Source organism: Grampus griseus, assembly GCF_964374135.1.
Source record: "Grampus griseus genome assembly, chromosome: 18".
NCBI classification, from domain to species: Eukaryota; Metazoa; Chordata; class Mammalia; order Artiodactyla; family Delphinidae; genus Grampus; species Grampus griseus.
The window spans coordinates 11,426,443-11,442,392 of NC_139012.1; the positions used below are offsets into that span (position 1 = coordinate 11,426,443).

At 39.4% G+C, this 15,950-nt stretch overlaps 1 protein-coding gene across 3 annotated transcripts in view; it reads right to left on the reverse strand.

The window, feature by feature from the left end:
- UBAC2 (UBA domain containing 2) overlaps positions 1-15,950 on the reverse strand; it is a 152,353-nt gene that overhangs the window by 44,104 nt on the left and 92,299 nt on the right. For all 3 annotated transcript variants that reach the window (XM_082675874.1, XM_082675872.1, XM_082675873.1), the window contains one exon: positions 15,129-15,176. In XM_082675874.1, coding sequence (XP_082532000.1) covers positions 15,129-15,176 — 48 coding nt within the window. The remainder of the gene's footprint in view (positions 1-15,128; positions 15,177-15,950) is intronic.

Here is a 15,950-nt window from a genome sequence, read left to right on the forward strand (position 1 = left end):
TTAATACAGTGTTATTTATGCTTTATGAAATCATATACCTTTTAAAGAAATACAGAAAAAAATAACGACAATGTATAATTGTTGCCTGTACTTAAGGAGCTCACAATTTAGTAAGGGGGCAGGTTCTTAATGGGGGGGGTTTGGTCATAGATTCCTTCAGGGAATTGATGAAGGCCGAAGATTTTCATTCTCTTGCCCATATCTATCCCCTCACCATCACATATACAGTTATGAAATTATGTGTTCAATATTAGTAGGAACGTCCTATGAAGAATTAGGACATCCTACCCAGTAATAAACAAATGCACGGCTGCAAATTCTGGCGGGGATAAAGTAGGGCTTTTGTGCTCATTGGCTTAAAGTTCTATTCTAAGGGTTACTTATTTGAATGTATGCTCTGGAAGGGGAAGAATTTTGGTTGGTTTTGATCACTGTTTTGCCTCTGCACCTAGAAGAGCACCTGCTGGGAGAATCGTGAATGAATGAATAGTCCAAAAAACCCCCAAAATGTCATCTTAGATTCTTTTAAAGAAAATTGGAAAGGTGCCAGTAGACACACTTTTTTGGTCCTAAGTTCGTATTTCCCATGTGACAAAAAGGTAGAATTCACCTGTCCACACCTCTGATACACCAGCATGACCCCAAGCTGTCAGACAAATAAAGTGCTACTGTAAAATGTTTCAGGTGGTGAAATTAAAATTCATATTTTAAGGCAAGAAAAGAAAAATTTAAACACAAAATTTTCTCTGCCCATTTTGTCCTCCTCCACCTCCTCTAGTGTGCTCTGTGCATCTGCATTATGTGTTAGCCAGACCTACCCTACGGCAGAAATACCTGCTCAACCACAATGCTCAATCTTTCTCCTTCTGGCGCTACTATGTAACTCCTCAGATGATAACACTCCTTACTCAATCCTGTAAATGGTCACAATGACCCACCACTTGCCTTGTACACGCAGACACCTTAGATGAACTTTATGTACAATGCCAACATATCATTTTCCTTAGAGATTGGTGCAGAATAGACTGGTCAGACAACCTGGGGAGATACTGGGCTGCACCTTAGCTCTTAGTTTAGATACTGACTTATGACCTTATTAATTTTACTGGCTATATTACTTGTATTCTGCCTATTTTACAAGATTATTGTTTTTTTGCATTACCAAATGTGTGCTAAAATAAATGATGATTAGGTGACTTGAAACCACTGACCAAACATACAGTCCTATAAGATCAATGATTGTAACAGTGTGACTCTGGATACGGGAAGAAGCAACAAGAGGGAACCATTTCCTAGACCATAACAGACTAGTGAGACAGGAGGTCCAGAGGCTTTTGGCTACTGTTAACAGGGCCTAGTCCAGTAATAGCACTGAGTAGCCTATCAATGAAATCCTCCTCTGACCTGGGAATGAGCATTCCTAAGCACAGTGGGAAAAACTGGTCACGAAATGCCTCCCAAACCTTAGTCAATACTAAGACTGAAAGGGAAGGGACTGTAGAATAAACAAAGTTGCCCACCATCCAGTTCTCCACGAATCAAGTCATTAGCCGCTGCAGTCGCTGACCTACAGCAAGTAGCACACTCTGAAAGGATTTCAAGGCGAAGTTCAGGATGAAGCACTTTGTGCTCTGGGAAAACTGACAGAACTGGATCTTAAGACAGTTAGATATTTCAGGAGAAACTGTTGTAAACTTAGTTTCCTGCACCTCTGCATACTTAGAAAAACACTAAGACCATTAGCTAAGGTATCTGTTCCTTGCAAATAGCAGGAGCCTTCTAGTAAGATGTGTGCCTGACTGCATGTGCTCCTTCGTCACAGTCACACGTGTATCGGCCTCCCCCTTCTCTCTGCGGAAGTTCTCAGAGCTCTCTGAAAGGCTGTCTCCTGGGTTATAATCCTTGGGTTGGCTCAGATAAAAATTTCCATGCTTTCTTAGATTGACTATTGATTAATTTTTTGGTCAACACAGGTATTCACACAAAGGATTAAAATATAAAGAGCTTTAAGAATTTAGTTTCCTATAAATATTTGATAATCACATTACCAACCCTTCTTATCCTGGGACTTCTGAATGATAGTTTTCTTGAAACCCCCAGAGTTTGTGAAAAAAGAGGCTTTAAAAATAGACCACCTGCTGGGATTTGCAGTGTCAAGAGGCCAGGGGAAATCCTAAGGGAGAGGTCTGGCAGGCCCTCAGAGCCCGGAAGCCCAAGATCAAGCTGAGAGGCCCAATGGCAAGGGATGAAGCAGTGGCAGTGATCTCGGGCAGGCCAGGACTCAGGGCCAGGATGCTTAGATACAGTGGAAATGAACAAGCGGGCTGTGTCTGTGAAGGGCAGGGAGAGCTGGAACCAGAGCATTCAAGCAGCAGGAGTTGGGAACCCCGGCCAGGTAAAGGGTCCCAGAGGTGAAGCAACCAGAGAGCATTCCGGACCTCTTGCAGTTGAAAGTCCAGGCCAAAGGGAATAAAGAATTTAATTTGCTGTGTGGAAACATGTGAAACTCCCTTGATTACAGAGAGTAAACCTCAACTGTCCTCTGGTCTTGTTTAGTGTTAGCATGAAACCACAGCCAGCGGAGATGAGAAACCATGACCTGGCACCAGCACTCAGGTTTCTGTTGATCTCCTTCTCCAGTCACCTGTGGCTGAACAAAAGCCTACCTGGCAAACTACACTGCCAGGGTCCTAGTGAACCACAGTCCCAACATTCAAGAAACCTGTCATCTAATGGGACAGTAGGACAAACACACGGGGCTGCTTTCCTGGGGGAGAGCATTGCCGTCACAAGCTCGTCACAAGAGGAGCTGAGGGAACAAACGTTCCCTTGTATCTGGACCCCTTCATGCAGACTTCATATTCACTCAAGTCCCGAGGAAACCAGGCCCACTGAGGCCTCACGTATTCATTCAACACATATTTTACTGAACTTCTATAAGGTGCCAGGCTGTGTTCTAAACACTGGGATACAGCAGGAGGCAAAACAAAGAAAATCCCTGCTCTAACGAACCTTACATTTTCCTGTTCCTTCTCCTTCACTGAAAAACACTAAAGAAAGAAGGAAGGAACTTTGGAAATTACTCATTTTATTCTGCAAAGAGTATGTACACAAGTTAGAAACGCCCCAAGTTATTTGTGCCACTTGTGATTAATTATGAAATGACTGTTGTTTTCGTGACAGAGTCATGTGGCGTTAAGCACTTATTGAAAGAGTCTTGCTATCTTGTTCTTTGTCAAGTACAAGAGTGATTCAGATGAATTTCCCATAGCCCTCTTTTCTCTTTCAATATTATTTTAAAGTATCTATTTAAACACTGGGTATCCTTCTGATTCTTGAAAAGTTGAATACGAATAACAGAATTAATTAACAGAATTAATTAAACTAATAATAGATTATTTGTTTCTAACAAATTGTCTTAGAAAGCTGCTCTAAGCTTTTTCTTTCAGAAAATCATGCGTCAAGAGGATTAGGTTAACTGCATAAAGCAGAAAACCGCAAATAACAGTGGCTTAAATACAACAGAAATTTATTTCTCCCTCAGGTTAGAAAAGCTCCAACCATCTTAACTGCATTCCAGGCAGCGGGGAGAAGAAAATGAGGAAGAACAAAAGGACAAAAGGCTACTTTAAGGAGCCTTCCTAGAAGTCCCACCAATACGTATGTTTATAGCTCATTAGCCAGGATGCCAGGATTTAGTCTGATAGCCATACCTAGATGCAAAGGAGACTGGAAAACGTGATCTTTTAGTTGGCGGCCCTGCTGCCTCAAATAAGATGAAGGTTCTGTTACGAAGGAAAAAAATACATTGGGAGACAGCTAGAGTCTCTAGCACATGGAAAAAAGTCTTAATCAAATGCTAAAATGTAAATACCTTTGAATTTCCCTTTCAACAAGGAGACCACCTCCCTTTAAACTTATATTCACTTTCATAAACTGATTCAACAAACTAAAATCGAGGGGAAAACAGGCTTATGTTAAAAATTTGCTTCTTACATTGGACTAAAAATAACAAATTAAAAATGAATGTAAAGATCAAGAACAACTTACACATTTACAGATAGAGACTCAACAGGGAAAAACGAAATCCTTTTTTAAGACCAGGAACAAGGCAAGGATGTCTATTCACCACTCTTATTTAACATTATACTAGAGGTCTTAGCTAGTGCAATAGGCAAGAAAAATAAAAGGCACAGATTAGAAACGAAGAAGTAAAACATATAAACCAAACCTATTTCCTGATGACTTGATCATATATGTAGGAAACCATAAGGAATCCACAGAAACAACAAATTCAGCAAAACTACAGTATACAATAGCAATATACAGAAATCAACTGCGTTTCTATATACAAGCAGCAAACAAAATAACTCCATTTAAAATAGCATCAAAACCCCACAAAAAGGAATACATTTAATGAAAGATGTGTAGGGCCTGTACATCGAAAATTTAAAAATTAAAAAGGGGAATTAAAGAATTACTAGAAAAATGTAGACATATTATGTTTATGAATTGGAAGACCCAATATTGTTAAAATAGTTGTACTAGTTATCTATTACTGACTAACAAATTACCCAAAACTCAGTGGCTTAAAACAATAAGCATTTATTATATGTACAGTTTATGTGGGTCAGAAATCTAGGGACTGCTTAGTTGGGTGGCTGTAGCTCAAGGTCTCTCATGAGGCTGCAGTCGAGATGTCAGCCTACCTGCCTTCATCTGGGACTCCTGACTGGGGCTGAAGGACCAGCTTCTAATGTGGCTCAGAAACACAACTGGCAAGTCAGTGCTGACTGCTGGCAGGATGCCATCATTCTTTGCCATGCAGACCTCTCCACAGGGCTGCTTCAGTACCCTTGTGACATGGCAGCTGGCTTCCCCCAGAATGAGTGACCTGAGAGGGAGCAGGATAGAAGTAACGTGCCTCTTATCATCAGCCTTTTGGAGTCACACTCCATCCCGCCATATTCTATTCATTATAAGTGAATCGCTAAGTATAGCCCACACTCTAGAAGAGGGAAATTAAGCTCCATCTCTTGAAGTATAAAATAATCTGTGGCCATATTTTAAAATATCAAAATGGCAATCCTTCCTAACTGATCTATAGTTTCAGTGCAATCTCAAGCAAAATATTAACTGTATTTTTTCTTTTTTGAAGGAAATTATAAGTTGATTTAAAAAGGCATATGGAAAGTCAATGTTCCTAAAATAGCTTGACCAGTTTTGAAAAAGATGAACAAAGTTGGAATACTTATGTTACCTGGTTTCAAGACTTACCATACTCAAAAGTACTCAAACAGTATGGTACTGGCATGAGAACAAACATATAAATCACTGAGATAGAAAAGAAAGTCAAGAAACAGACTCACACTGGTCAACGGACTTTCAACAAAGGTGCTAGGGTAATACGCAAAAGAGAAAAGAGTCTTTTCAACGTTGATGGAACAATGCTAGATATCTGTATGGAAAAAAATACATCTCAACCCTTAACTTCACAAATATTATACTCAAAGTGGATCTTAGGCCTAAATGTAACAGCAAAAACCATTAAATTCTAGATGAAAACATAGGACAAAATGTTTGTGACATCAGATTAACAAATATTTCTTAAGATACCAAAGCACAAACTATTTTAAAAACTGAAACACTGAATTAGTCAAGTTAAAACTTTTGCTTATTGAAAGTCATAGTTAAGGAAACGAAGAGGCAAACCACAGACTGGTATAAAATTTTTACAAAATATATCCAACAAAGGGCTTATATCCAGAATATAAAAAGAACTCTTTTGATGTAATTATAATACAAATGTAACCCAACGAAAAAGTGGGTGAAAGATTTGAACAGACACAACACAAAGGAAGATATACAAATGGCTAATAGTCACAGGAAAAGATGCCCAAATCCCTAGTCATTAGAGAAACGCAAATTAAAACCACAAGATATAATTACACACCACCTAGAATGACTGAACTTAAAATGACTGACAATGCGGAGTTCTGGCAAGGAGGCGGAGGAACTGGAATGCTCACGCACTGACGGTGGAAATGCAAAATGGCACAGTCACTTTGTAAAATAATATGGTACCATATATTTTTCATATGATAAATTCTAGCAATTCTACTCCTAGGCATTTACCCAAGAGAAGTAAAAACATATGTCCACACATAAATGTGTATACAGATCTTCACAGCAGCATGAAAAAAATGTTTAGGGTGACGGGACTGTTTTCTATCCTGATTGTGGTGGTTACAAAACTGTATACAAGGACCCAAATTCACCAAACTGTACAATTCAAATTGGTAAATTTTATTGCATGTAACACTTTAATGAACAAAAAAGAAAAAAATTTTTCAAAAAAAAGTAAATGTGAAGATCTAGAAAGACTAAGACATTTCTGGATGTATAATTCTCCTCTTAAACTTTATAAAAGAGGTGGGAGTTTCGGAGACTAAAACCAATCTTTAGCAATAAAAAACTTCTGATACCTTAAAAATATTCCAAGCTAACATAAACTAACATAAGACTTTCTGATAATATGCTGTTGTTTATAATGAATATATTCAAAATCTCATGCACTGATTTTTACCATAGTTCTTTACCAGAGGTTAAAGTCAAGATATAGGAAAAATATCAACACAATCAGCTGCAAAGAAGAAGGAACACTGGACATTTCTATTAAAAAAAATCAGTTTAAAGAGATAATCAAAACCGACTCAAGACTTTCCATCTCCTGATAGGAAAACAACGTAAAGACCCTGCGAGAAAATGCTCTGTGGGGCAACTGCCATGTAATCTACCAGTAATCATCTAAAATGAAAATGCATGCGTGTTTTTCTTGCTAACCTCTTCCTTATCTCCATTTCTTTTTCCTTTGACCAGCAGCAGTACTGACCCAGCTCAATATGTTTTATACTATCCTTTACGCTTTCTCAAAGCCATCCTTTACTTCGTTTTCTTGTACATGACAATGCCAGAAACACAAGACAAAGAGTTTGTTGAAGGTGAGGTTTGAGCTGCATTTTTAATCCATCATGTGGAGGACCAGTTAAATATCTTTGATGATATTAGAGAAGAAAGTACAGTATAGCTATAGACAGAATTCTTCATAATAGGGAGAAGGCAGAGGCTGCCAACGGGATAAAGTTTTCTTGGATATTGGTCGGCCCACAACATTTTTAATGAAGGCTGCAGGAAGCTGCTGTGGATATGTGTCTTTCAGCACCTCTGGGTACTTTTAAAACTTCTTCATGACCAAGATCTCCCTCCAGAATCGTGTCTCCGTTGACGATGATCAGGGCCTCATCTTGGTGGTATAGTCAAGGGAAGATCTAAGAACAGCTTTGTACCTAAGTGTCTTGTGGTTGAAACAGACATGGATGAGAGCCTTGAAATGTGCAGTGGAAGGCACTGACCCCGCTGAACTGCCAGAACACCTGGCCTTTGGTCCTGGCTCTATGATCCATCAGCTGTGCAACCTCAACTTCAGCCTCCTCATCTTTCAGATGGTAAGCCCAGGTTCTCCACCGCCGTAGAGAGAGTGTCAAGAACCTAGTGAGGCAGTACACGCTGACAGCATCCCAACGATCACAAAGAGCTACAGCGTTTTATTGCACAGAAATAATTATTTTGATAATACTGAATTCTGAAACTCAACAATTAGTTATAGACTAAAGATAAAATGCCAGACATTTTGCTAGGCACTGGGGGTTATAAAATAAAGAATAATGTATAGTTTCTAAACTGAAAGGGCAGACTCAGAAAAGGCTTCAGAGTGAGAACTTAAATGAATAAGTTTTTTTCTAGGAAAAGAAGGCATCTAATGGTGAAGGAGTGGATGTAGTTGGAAGAACCTGCGTATGGTTATGGAAAGCCACCTCTTAAGAGCACAGACACCAAAGCCCCAGTACCTGCATTTGAATGTTGTCTCCACTACTTATCAGTTATTCTTGGCAAATAACTTAAGTTCTCTGTGCCTCAGTTTCTTCATCTATAAAACGGGGACAACAGTTCCTACATCATCAGGTTTTCAGGAGGACTAATTAAATAATATTAGTAAACTGCTTAGAAAAGAGCTGTATTAGTCTGCTCTCTCTAGGTTATACTGTGGTAACAAATTATCCCAAATTTCAGTAGCTTATAACAAAGGTTTATTCCTCACTCATCTTACATGTTGGCCACAGCCCTGATCCGTGTGTCTTCTTCATTCTGGGGTCTGGGCTGAAGGAGCAGCTTCTATACGTCACATGCTTTTCTCATGACAGAAGGAACAGAGCAATGGCAGAACCACACAATGGTTCTTAAAACTTCTGCTTGTGAAGCATTCATCACTTCTGCTCATGGTCCAGTGGCTCATGTAAGTCACAGAGTAGAGTCTGATGTTAGCAGGGCACGTAGAGGCAGGCCTTTCAGGGAGGTGCCCACAGAGACGGGCAGCAAATATTCTCAACAAACAAAACAGTTGAAGAAACAACATCATCTACCACAAGTGCCTGGTACATAGTAAGAGCCATGTGTTTGTTAAAGACAAATAAGTGATGGCACAGAATCCTGAGACAGCACGAGGTGCCGGGAAGAGCAAGACACTCAGTGTCCCTGGAGCACAGGGTCCAAAGGGCTGAGAGAGGGGCCTGAGGAGGCCTAATTCTGAAAGCCTCCAAAAGGTTTTTGCCTAAAGAAAGGTAAGTTAGTAGAAGGTAAGTTACAGTAATGAAAATTTTATAGCTATACTTTATGAGGCACTTCTCTGACAGTTTTATCAAGACATTGGCATGATTTCATCTGTTCTGCAGTGAACATTTAAAAGTCTACTAGTCACTCCCCGTGTAACACTTGTCTAATAAGACATTCTGTCAGCCCCGGACTGAGTTGTAATTGTCATGACAAGGCAGAGGACAGAAGGTTTTGGGACAGGGGAAGGGGGCACAGAGAGGAAGGGAGGGAAAATGGGGGGAGAGAGAAGGTATGAATGAATCAATGAACGAGAGAGAGAGAGATGTACAATGGATTGATAAGCACTCCATTTGGTGTTGGGATTGTAAATACTGTGTTATATAAGAAGGTGAAAGCACCCTCTAAATATGGCTGTTTCTTAAGGATCCACTGTCATCTTCCACTTCTACACTAGGTTCTTTCACAAGTCCAACCCACCTCACAGCTCTAACCAGCCTTGACCTCCCTCTGCAGCTTCTGTCCTCATTTTCTTTTTCTTTTTATAAATTTATTTATTTATTTTTGGCTGCGTTGGGTCTTCGTTGCTGCGTGCAGGCTTTCTCTAGTCGTGGCGAGCGGGGGCTACTCTTCATTGCAGTGGCTTCTCTTGTTGCGGAGCACGGGCTCTAGGTGCACAGGTTTCAGTAGTTGTGGTGCGTGGGCTCGGTAGTTGTGGCCCACGGGCTCTAGAGCACAGGCTCAGTAGTTGTGGCGCATGGGCTTAGTTGCTCTGAGGCACATGGGATCTTCCTGGAGCAGGGCTCGAACCTGTGTCCCCTGCATTGGCAGGCGGACTCTTAACCACTGCACCACCAGGAAAGCCCTGCCCTCATTTTCAATGAACTGCTAGAAAATCATCTTAGTCCCTAAAGTTCAACTGAAAACCTTGGGCATCAGATGAGTTACCTGACCTGCTACACTGTACCCTTCTTTTGGTGAATTGGGAAAAGAAATCTAAGGGAAGCAAGAATAAGGAAGAAGAAAAGGAAGCATGAAGAGCAGAGAAAGACGTGAAAAGCAGGGCAAGGCTCAGAGGACCCAACTCCCCATCCTCGTTCACCCGAGATGCAGGTCAGGATTCGAAAACTTACTCCAAAGAAGTTCTGATTTCCATAGCAGATTATGCTAATTCCATTAAGCTTTCTCCTTAATGATATACCATGACTTGGAAAGCCCATCAACATAAGGTTCTGTTTGATGCTTTTTCTTTTACAGTTACCATAAGACAATGTTTTATTTTTTTTTGTCTTTAAAACTCTTGTTGGGGGAAGACAGACAGACAAATCACAGCCCACAAATGAGCCATCCTGACTCCTTCAAGGTTGCTCAACTCTCTCCTTCCCCCCTTCTTTGACTTACAAACCCTAATAAGACTTCTATAATCTTGCACCATCGTGAAGTTTTTTGTTTGAAAAGCTTTAAAGATCCTCACTGCCTACAGATAAAAATACAAACTCAGACCACATCCAAAGTCCTAACGAATCTGGTGTGAATCTATGTTTCTAATCTTGTTACTGAGTAGGACAGATTTTCTTTCACACTAAGGTTGCTTGATCACAAGATAATCAAAGTCTGACATACTGTACAGAACAGGTAACAAATGCAGGAAATGACTAGATGGTAAATGGACAGGTTGAAGGGGAGAAGCCTGGAGTCTGAGAAGTACAGGCCTGTCTGTTCATCTGCTGCGGAACAGCTTGAAAGAGGACCAAATGGTGATAAATATGTGAACTGTAAAAAGAGAAAAACTGGCAAAAGCAGGCTCCTATTTTAATCGTGCTAGAATCAGCTCAGGCCCGAGACATCAGCTTTTGAGAATTAGGGTACATCCCAGGGGTAATGACTCATAACTATGATTCATAAGATGGCAGAAAATGAAGAAGTGCAAGGATACGGAGGGCCTGAAGACTTTCTGCAGAACCACAAAAGACCTTAAATAAAGTTCGATAAGAAAGCAATATTTTCTTTAAGGAAAAAAAAAGTATTAATGTGTAACAAGACTGGAGGAACTGTGAACATATAGAGTGGCCTCAATTTTTGAAGGTCTCTCACCAAAGAGGTGAAGAAGAGTAGTTAGACATGAGGTGCGAATATGATGAAAGTAGGTGTATACTAACATTTTCAAGCACTCACTTACACTGAAATATTTCACTTGGCTACAATAGCCAAGCTTTCCAATTACAATTTTGCAAACTTTCATGAAAACAGTCGTAGTTTAGATATTAAATGTTGGTGTTGGGGGCTTCCCTGGTGGCGCAGTGGTTGAGAGTCCACCTGCCGATGCAGGGGACGCGGGTTCGTGCCCCGGTCTGGGAGGACCCCACATGCCGCGGAGCGGCTGGGCCCGTGGGCCATGTCTGCTGAGCCTGCGTGTCCGGAGCCTGTGCTCCGCAACGGGAGAGGCCACAGCAGTGAGAGGCCCACGTACCGCAAAAAAAAAAAAAAAAAATATGTTGGTGTTGGGAAGAATCCGCCTGCCAATGCAGGGGACACGGGTTTGAGCCCTGGTCTGGGAAGATCCCACATGCTGCAGAGCAACTAAGCCCATGAACCACAACTACTGAGCTGAGCTCTAGAGCCCGCGAGCCACAACTACTGAAGCCCACGCGCCTAGAGCCTGTGCTCTGCAAAAAGAGAAGCCACCGCAACGAAGAGCAGCCCCCGCTTGCCACGCTAGAGAAAGACTGTGCGCAGCAATGAAGACCCAATGCAGCCAAAAAAAAAAAAAAAATGTTGGTGTTAGAAGCCAGAATTGTCAAAGGAAGAACAACGCAACATTAAAACATGTATCAATGGTACGTGTGAATACAGTTAAGTCCCCTACATACAAACGAGTTCTGTTCCGAGAGCACATTCATAAATCCAATTTGTTTGTAAGTCCAACAAAATTAGCCTAGGTACCCAACTAACACAATCGGCTATACAGTACTGTACTGTAATAGGTTTATAATACTCTTCACACAAATAATACATGAAAAAAAACCCACAAAAAATAAAGAAAACATTTTTAGTCTTACAGTACAGTACCTTGAAAAGTACAGTAGTACAGTACAACAGCTGGCATCCAGGCACTGGCATCGAGGGAACAGGCAAGTACCAGCTACATCACCGCTGCTTTTACGCTTGCTTCCTGACATCCTGGGCTTGAAATAAAGATTCTGTACTACTGTACAGATACTGTATAGAGTACGGTGCTGTACTCTATACAGTACCGTAAAGGACACAAAAGCACAACCACTTGTAGAGGATGCACGCACGTGACAATGTACGCCAGACACGTGAACTAACTTCACTGGACATGTGAATGCGCACTGCCATCTTTGAAGGTTCGCAACTTGAAGGTTCGTATGTAGGAGACTTACTGTAATCTTAATCTTTACGTAAACCGAACGACCCTTATCCTTTCTGGCAGCAGCTGGAATCCCTGAGGGATCACAAAACAGAACTGTGGAGAGACAGCTGTCCTAGTCAAATTAACTCATTATTGCTCCTCATAAGCTAAACACACTTCCCCAACCCCCCTCCACTCAGGAAAAATATTTAGTCCTTATTCTCTTCTGTGACATCACTGAAGACAGAAAGTGCACTCCCACCTAGCAAAATACTGTCCTGATATAATTTATCTCCTCCTCCTCTTTTAGTCAGCGGGATATTTTTAAGCTATGTATTCAGAAACATTTCTAATCATGAAAGAATGGGTGACACAAGCAGAGAGAAAAAGCAGCCTAAGCAAAATAAATCCACCAATAACTAAATAAAATAAACCCAAAGCTGGCAGCTTTTCAGAAGAACATGAGTAAAGGTTTTGGTTTCTATGACAGCAGATAACACATGACTTAGGTTTATACAAATGTCTTTTTATAAAAAAAAGCTCTTTCTCTTAAAAACACAGATTGAAATAAAATTACTTCCTTACTACATATAGTATGTTAGGAGAACTACTGGTTTCAGAGCTAAAAGGTGATTATTTTATCAACAGGTTTTCTAACATTCCTCCAAAACACTGAAAACCATCTGTGCATTTCTTTCTGGTAGTAAAAGTTTTATTTTCTTTTTAGTATTTTATTTAGGATAAAAACAACCCCCCCCCCACCGCCGCCACAAAAACAAAAAAGGGAAGTTGCCTGATAAACACAGGGAGAGGAGAAGTCAGGTTGAGCAAGAGACATCTGGGACAAGCTGTGGCTTTGTGGATCTCAGATCTCCATCCCTCAATCAGTGGTGTGTAAACCAAACATTCACAAATAGTTTGAATATCCTCCTTTACAATTATCCTTCTCTAAAGTATACCATATTATATTAAATATTTCATAACAAATGTATGATTTTTCTGGAAAAAGTCAGAAACAAAATATTCATTAAATTCAAAACAAGCACTAACATCTATGGTATAGCATGAAGGAAAACTGGTGTAATTATCCCTGATATTAATCATCTTAAGTAAACACAGTATCATCTAACTATGGTGGAATAATAGTAAAGAACAAGGCTGATATGAAGATTTATCAGATCTGTGTAATGGTAGGAGGTCAGTAATATTAGTTGAATTAGTTACTATAAAGTGAAGATTCAATTGGCTCAAAGGGGTTTACTAATAGTGGGATTATTCAAATGCTAGCTACATTCATCTGGGGATTATATTTCAAGTACTGAGCAATTTTATTCACTCTTCTGAAACTAGGAATTTTAATGTTAAACATTTGTTAAACTTCTGATCCTTTAAAAAATTAAATCAAGCACCTTACCACCTGTTAAGCGTCTGTACGAGAAAAGACTGATCACAACACACATACTTTAGATTTTAAAAAGACTAGAAAGAGATTAAAAATGCAACCTCCAATTCTAGAGCACCGAATGTCACAAAGGGAAACTTTCTGAGGTGACAGCAAGAACTTATTTTAAAACCAGGAATCTGAAAACAGAATAAAGAAAGAAAATGGGATGCCTTAAAACAAATGAGTCACATAATGAGTTATTAAAGAGGGGTTCAGATAATGTGAGCAAATCAATTAACAGTAAACTAACACAATGAAATATAACACAATAAGGTACTTTTCAAATTTTTGAATGCTTTAGGAAAATATCCAAAAAAGGGCTCAAGATTATCACTGCTAAGAGAAACAGAACTTTATCATGAACAAAAGAGTGAATTCTCATGCTGCTTTCATTATGAAAGCAATGAACTACCTATTGTCTGCAGGCTGGTTAAGTACCTGCCAATCAAGCTGGCAGTTCAAGTGGGGATGAGATTAGACTGGGCAGAGCCTGGCCACTGTGCCCCACAGGATTAGTATGACCCCAGGCTGTCCTTTAAATCACTACAAGTCTTAAGAATACCAGGTGGCTCAGATGGCTTGAAGACCCCACAATGGAGTTCAGCTCTGTGTTCCTGAAGCAAATCTGGGCATCTGAGAAAAATGTTTAGGGAGGGGGAAACAAAGTGACTTCAATCCCCAGAATTTTGGCTGGATGTTGTGAGGACTGAAGGATTAAGTTGTATATGAAAAGAATAAACATAGAAAAGGAATAAAACAGACAGCATAAAGGAAGGAAAGAAGTGAGCAGGCTTAAAGTAATGACCCAGTGTCTCAAAATACCATTCACCCAGGAAACAAGAATAAGTAGTGATAACTTACTTAAAATGTCTGCAGTGGAATGCAGTTATTTCCAAATCCTTTCCCTTTGATGTTATACATGTTACTATAAATCCAGTCTGTAATTTTCTTAGACTTTTCCAAGAAAGAAATTGAAAACTGTATTTCACATATACTAGTTATAAACTTATTTTTAGATAAATTTGGGAGTTCAAATTTAAGCCATGGATGAAAAATAAAGCTCAATTTCATGCTTTAGATTCACTTTCAATACCTCATAGAGTTTATTAAAATAAACTTATATGCTTATTAAAATAAAATAAAATACAATACAGCAGGGTGGGGATGGGGAAGATGAAGGCGGTCTGGCACACAGAGGAGACGCCGCCCTCTTCCTTCTCTGGCCACACACCCTGATGAATCTTCCATCAGTTCCAATCCACCTGACTTTCCACTTAACCTTATTTTCCCCCTTGCATGACCATGTCTCTTTCCAAAACAAGCAGAATATCTCTCACTAATTTTGGTAAATCCAACTTCTTCATTTTCTTTTTCTGCCATTTTGTCCTACTATGAGTTCAACTACTAAGTAATTTAAAAATAACACTGACAAACTCAGCTAAAACTTTCATTAAAATTACCTTGAAAACTGAGACAAACTGGCTTCTTTCATCTCAATTATCCATGCAACTGGCTTTTTCATCACTAAGGTAGCTCTGAGATGCAATCTGACACCTGAATATGACCCATGATCTAAATATGACATTTTTCCTAAAGTTTGTTCAGAAAAGAGGGGGAATTGGGGGAGGGGGGAATCACACTTACAAGTCCACTTATGGCTACAATCCAGATGTAGGAACCAGAGGTGAAAAGCTATAAAAGAAAAAAAAAGGCAACTAAAAATGAAATTCGACTGCCAGTCACAGCATATTTATTTTTACATAACTCCAGCCATAACCATTTATGTTAAGTCTTAATTATATATATCTTAATATAAACAAATAGAAAATTAATAAATATCAATTCTGTTATATAAAAGAAAACAACATACTAATTTTTCTTTTCTTTTCTTTCTTTTTTTTATACCAAGACCTAACTCAGCTTTTCAATAGCCTAAAACAGATTGGTTGAACCCAGCCCACTCCCGTGCAAAGAAAAATAAGTGAAATTCAAGCATATTCTTAATTACAAATGGACATTAATTGGCTTAAACAAAGTAAAATACTATATAGAAAGAAATTATTAGTATTAACAACATACAAAATATGTAGTCACCATCCAATGCTTGGTGTTAAGTAATGACATGTAATATTAGTTTATATAATTCTCTCATTTCAATTTCTTGTTATTGCTACTCTAGTTTTAGATGGAAGACATCTGCCAGCATACAGGTCCATGTCCAATGCTGCTCTGCTTAACTGCTGACACTCTCATTCCAGTTTACCCAAGAAAGAGCAAACTAAGTAATGGTATCAAAGTTCATTAATGGCAAAAGCAGTTAGAATTGGGTCTTATGAAACCTCTCCCTTTGTTTTCCAAATCATTTACCCCCAAGGGTGTGCTCAGGGTTTAAAAAAAAAAAAAAGTCACAAGACATCTCAAAGTGTTCCTGCAAGAAAGAAAAGATTTGTAGCCTAATAACAGGAT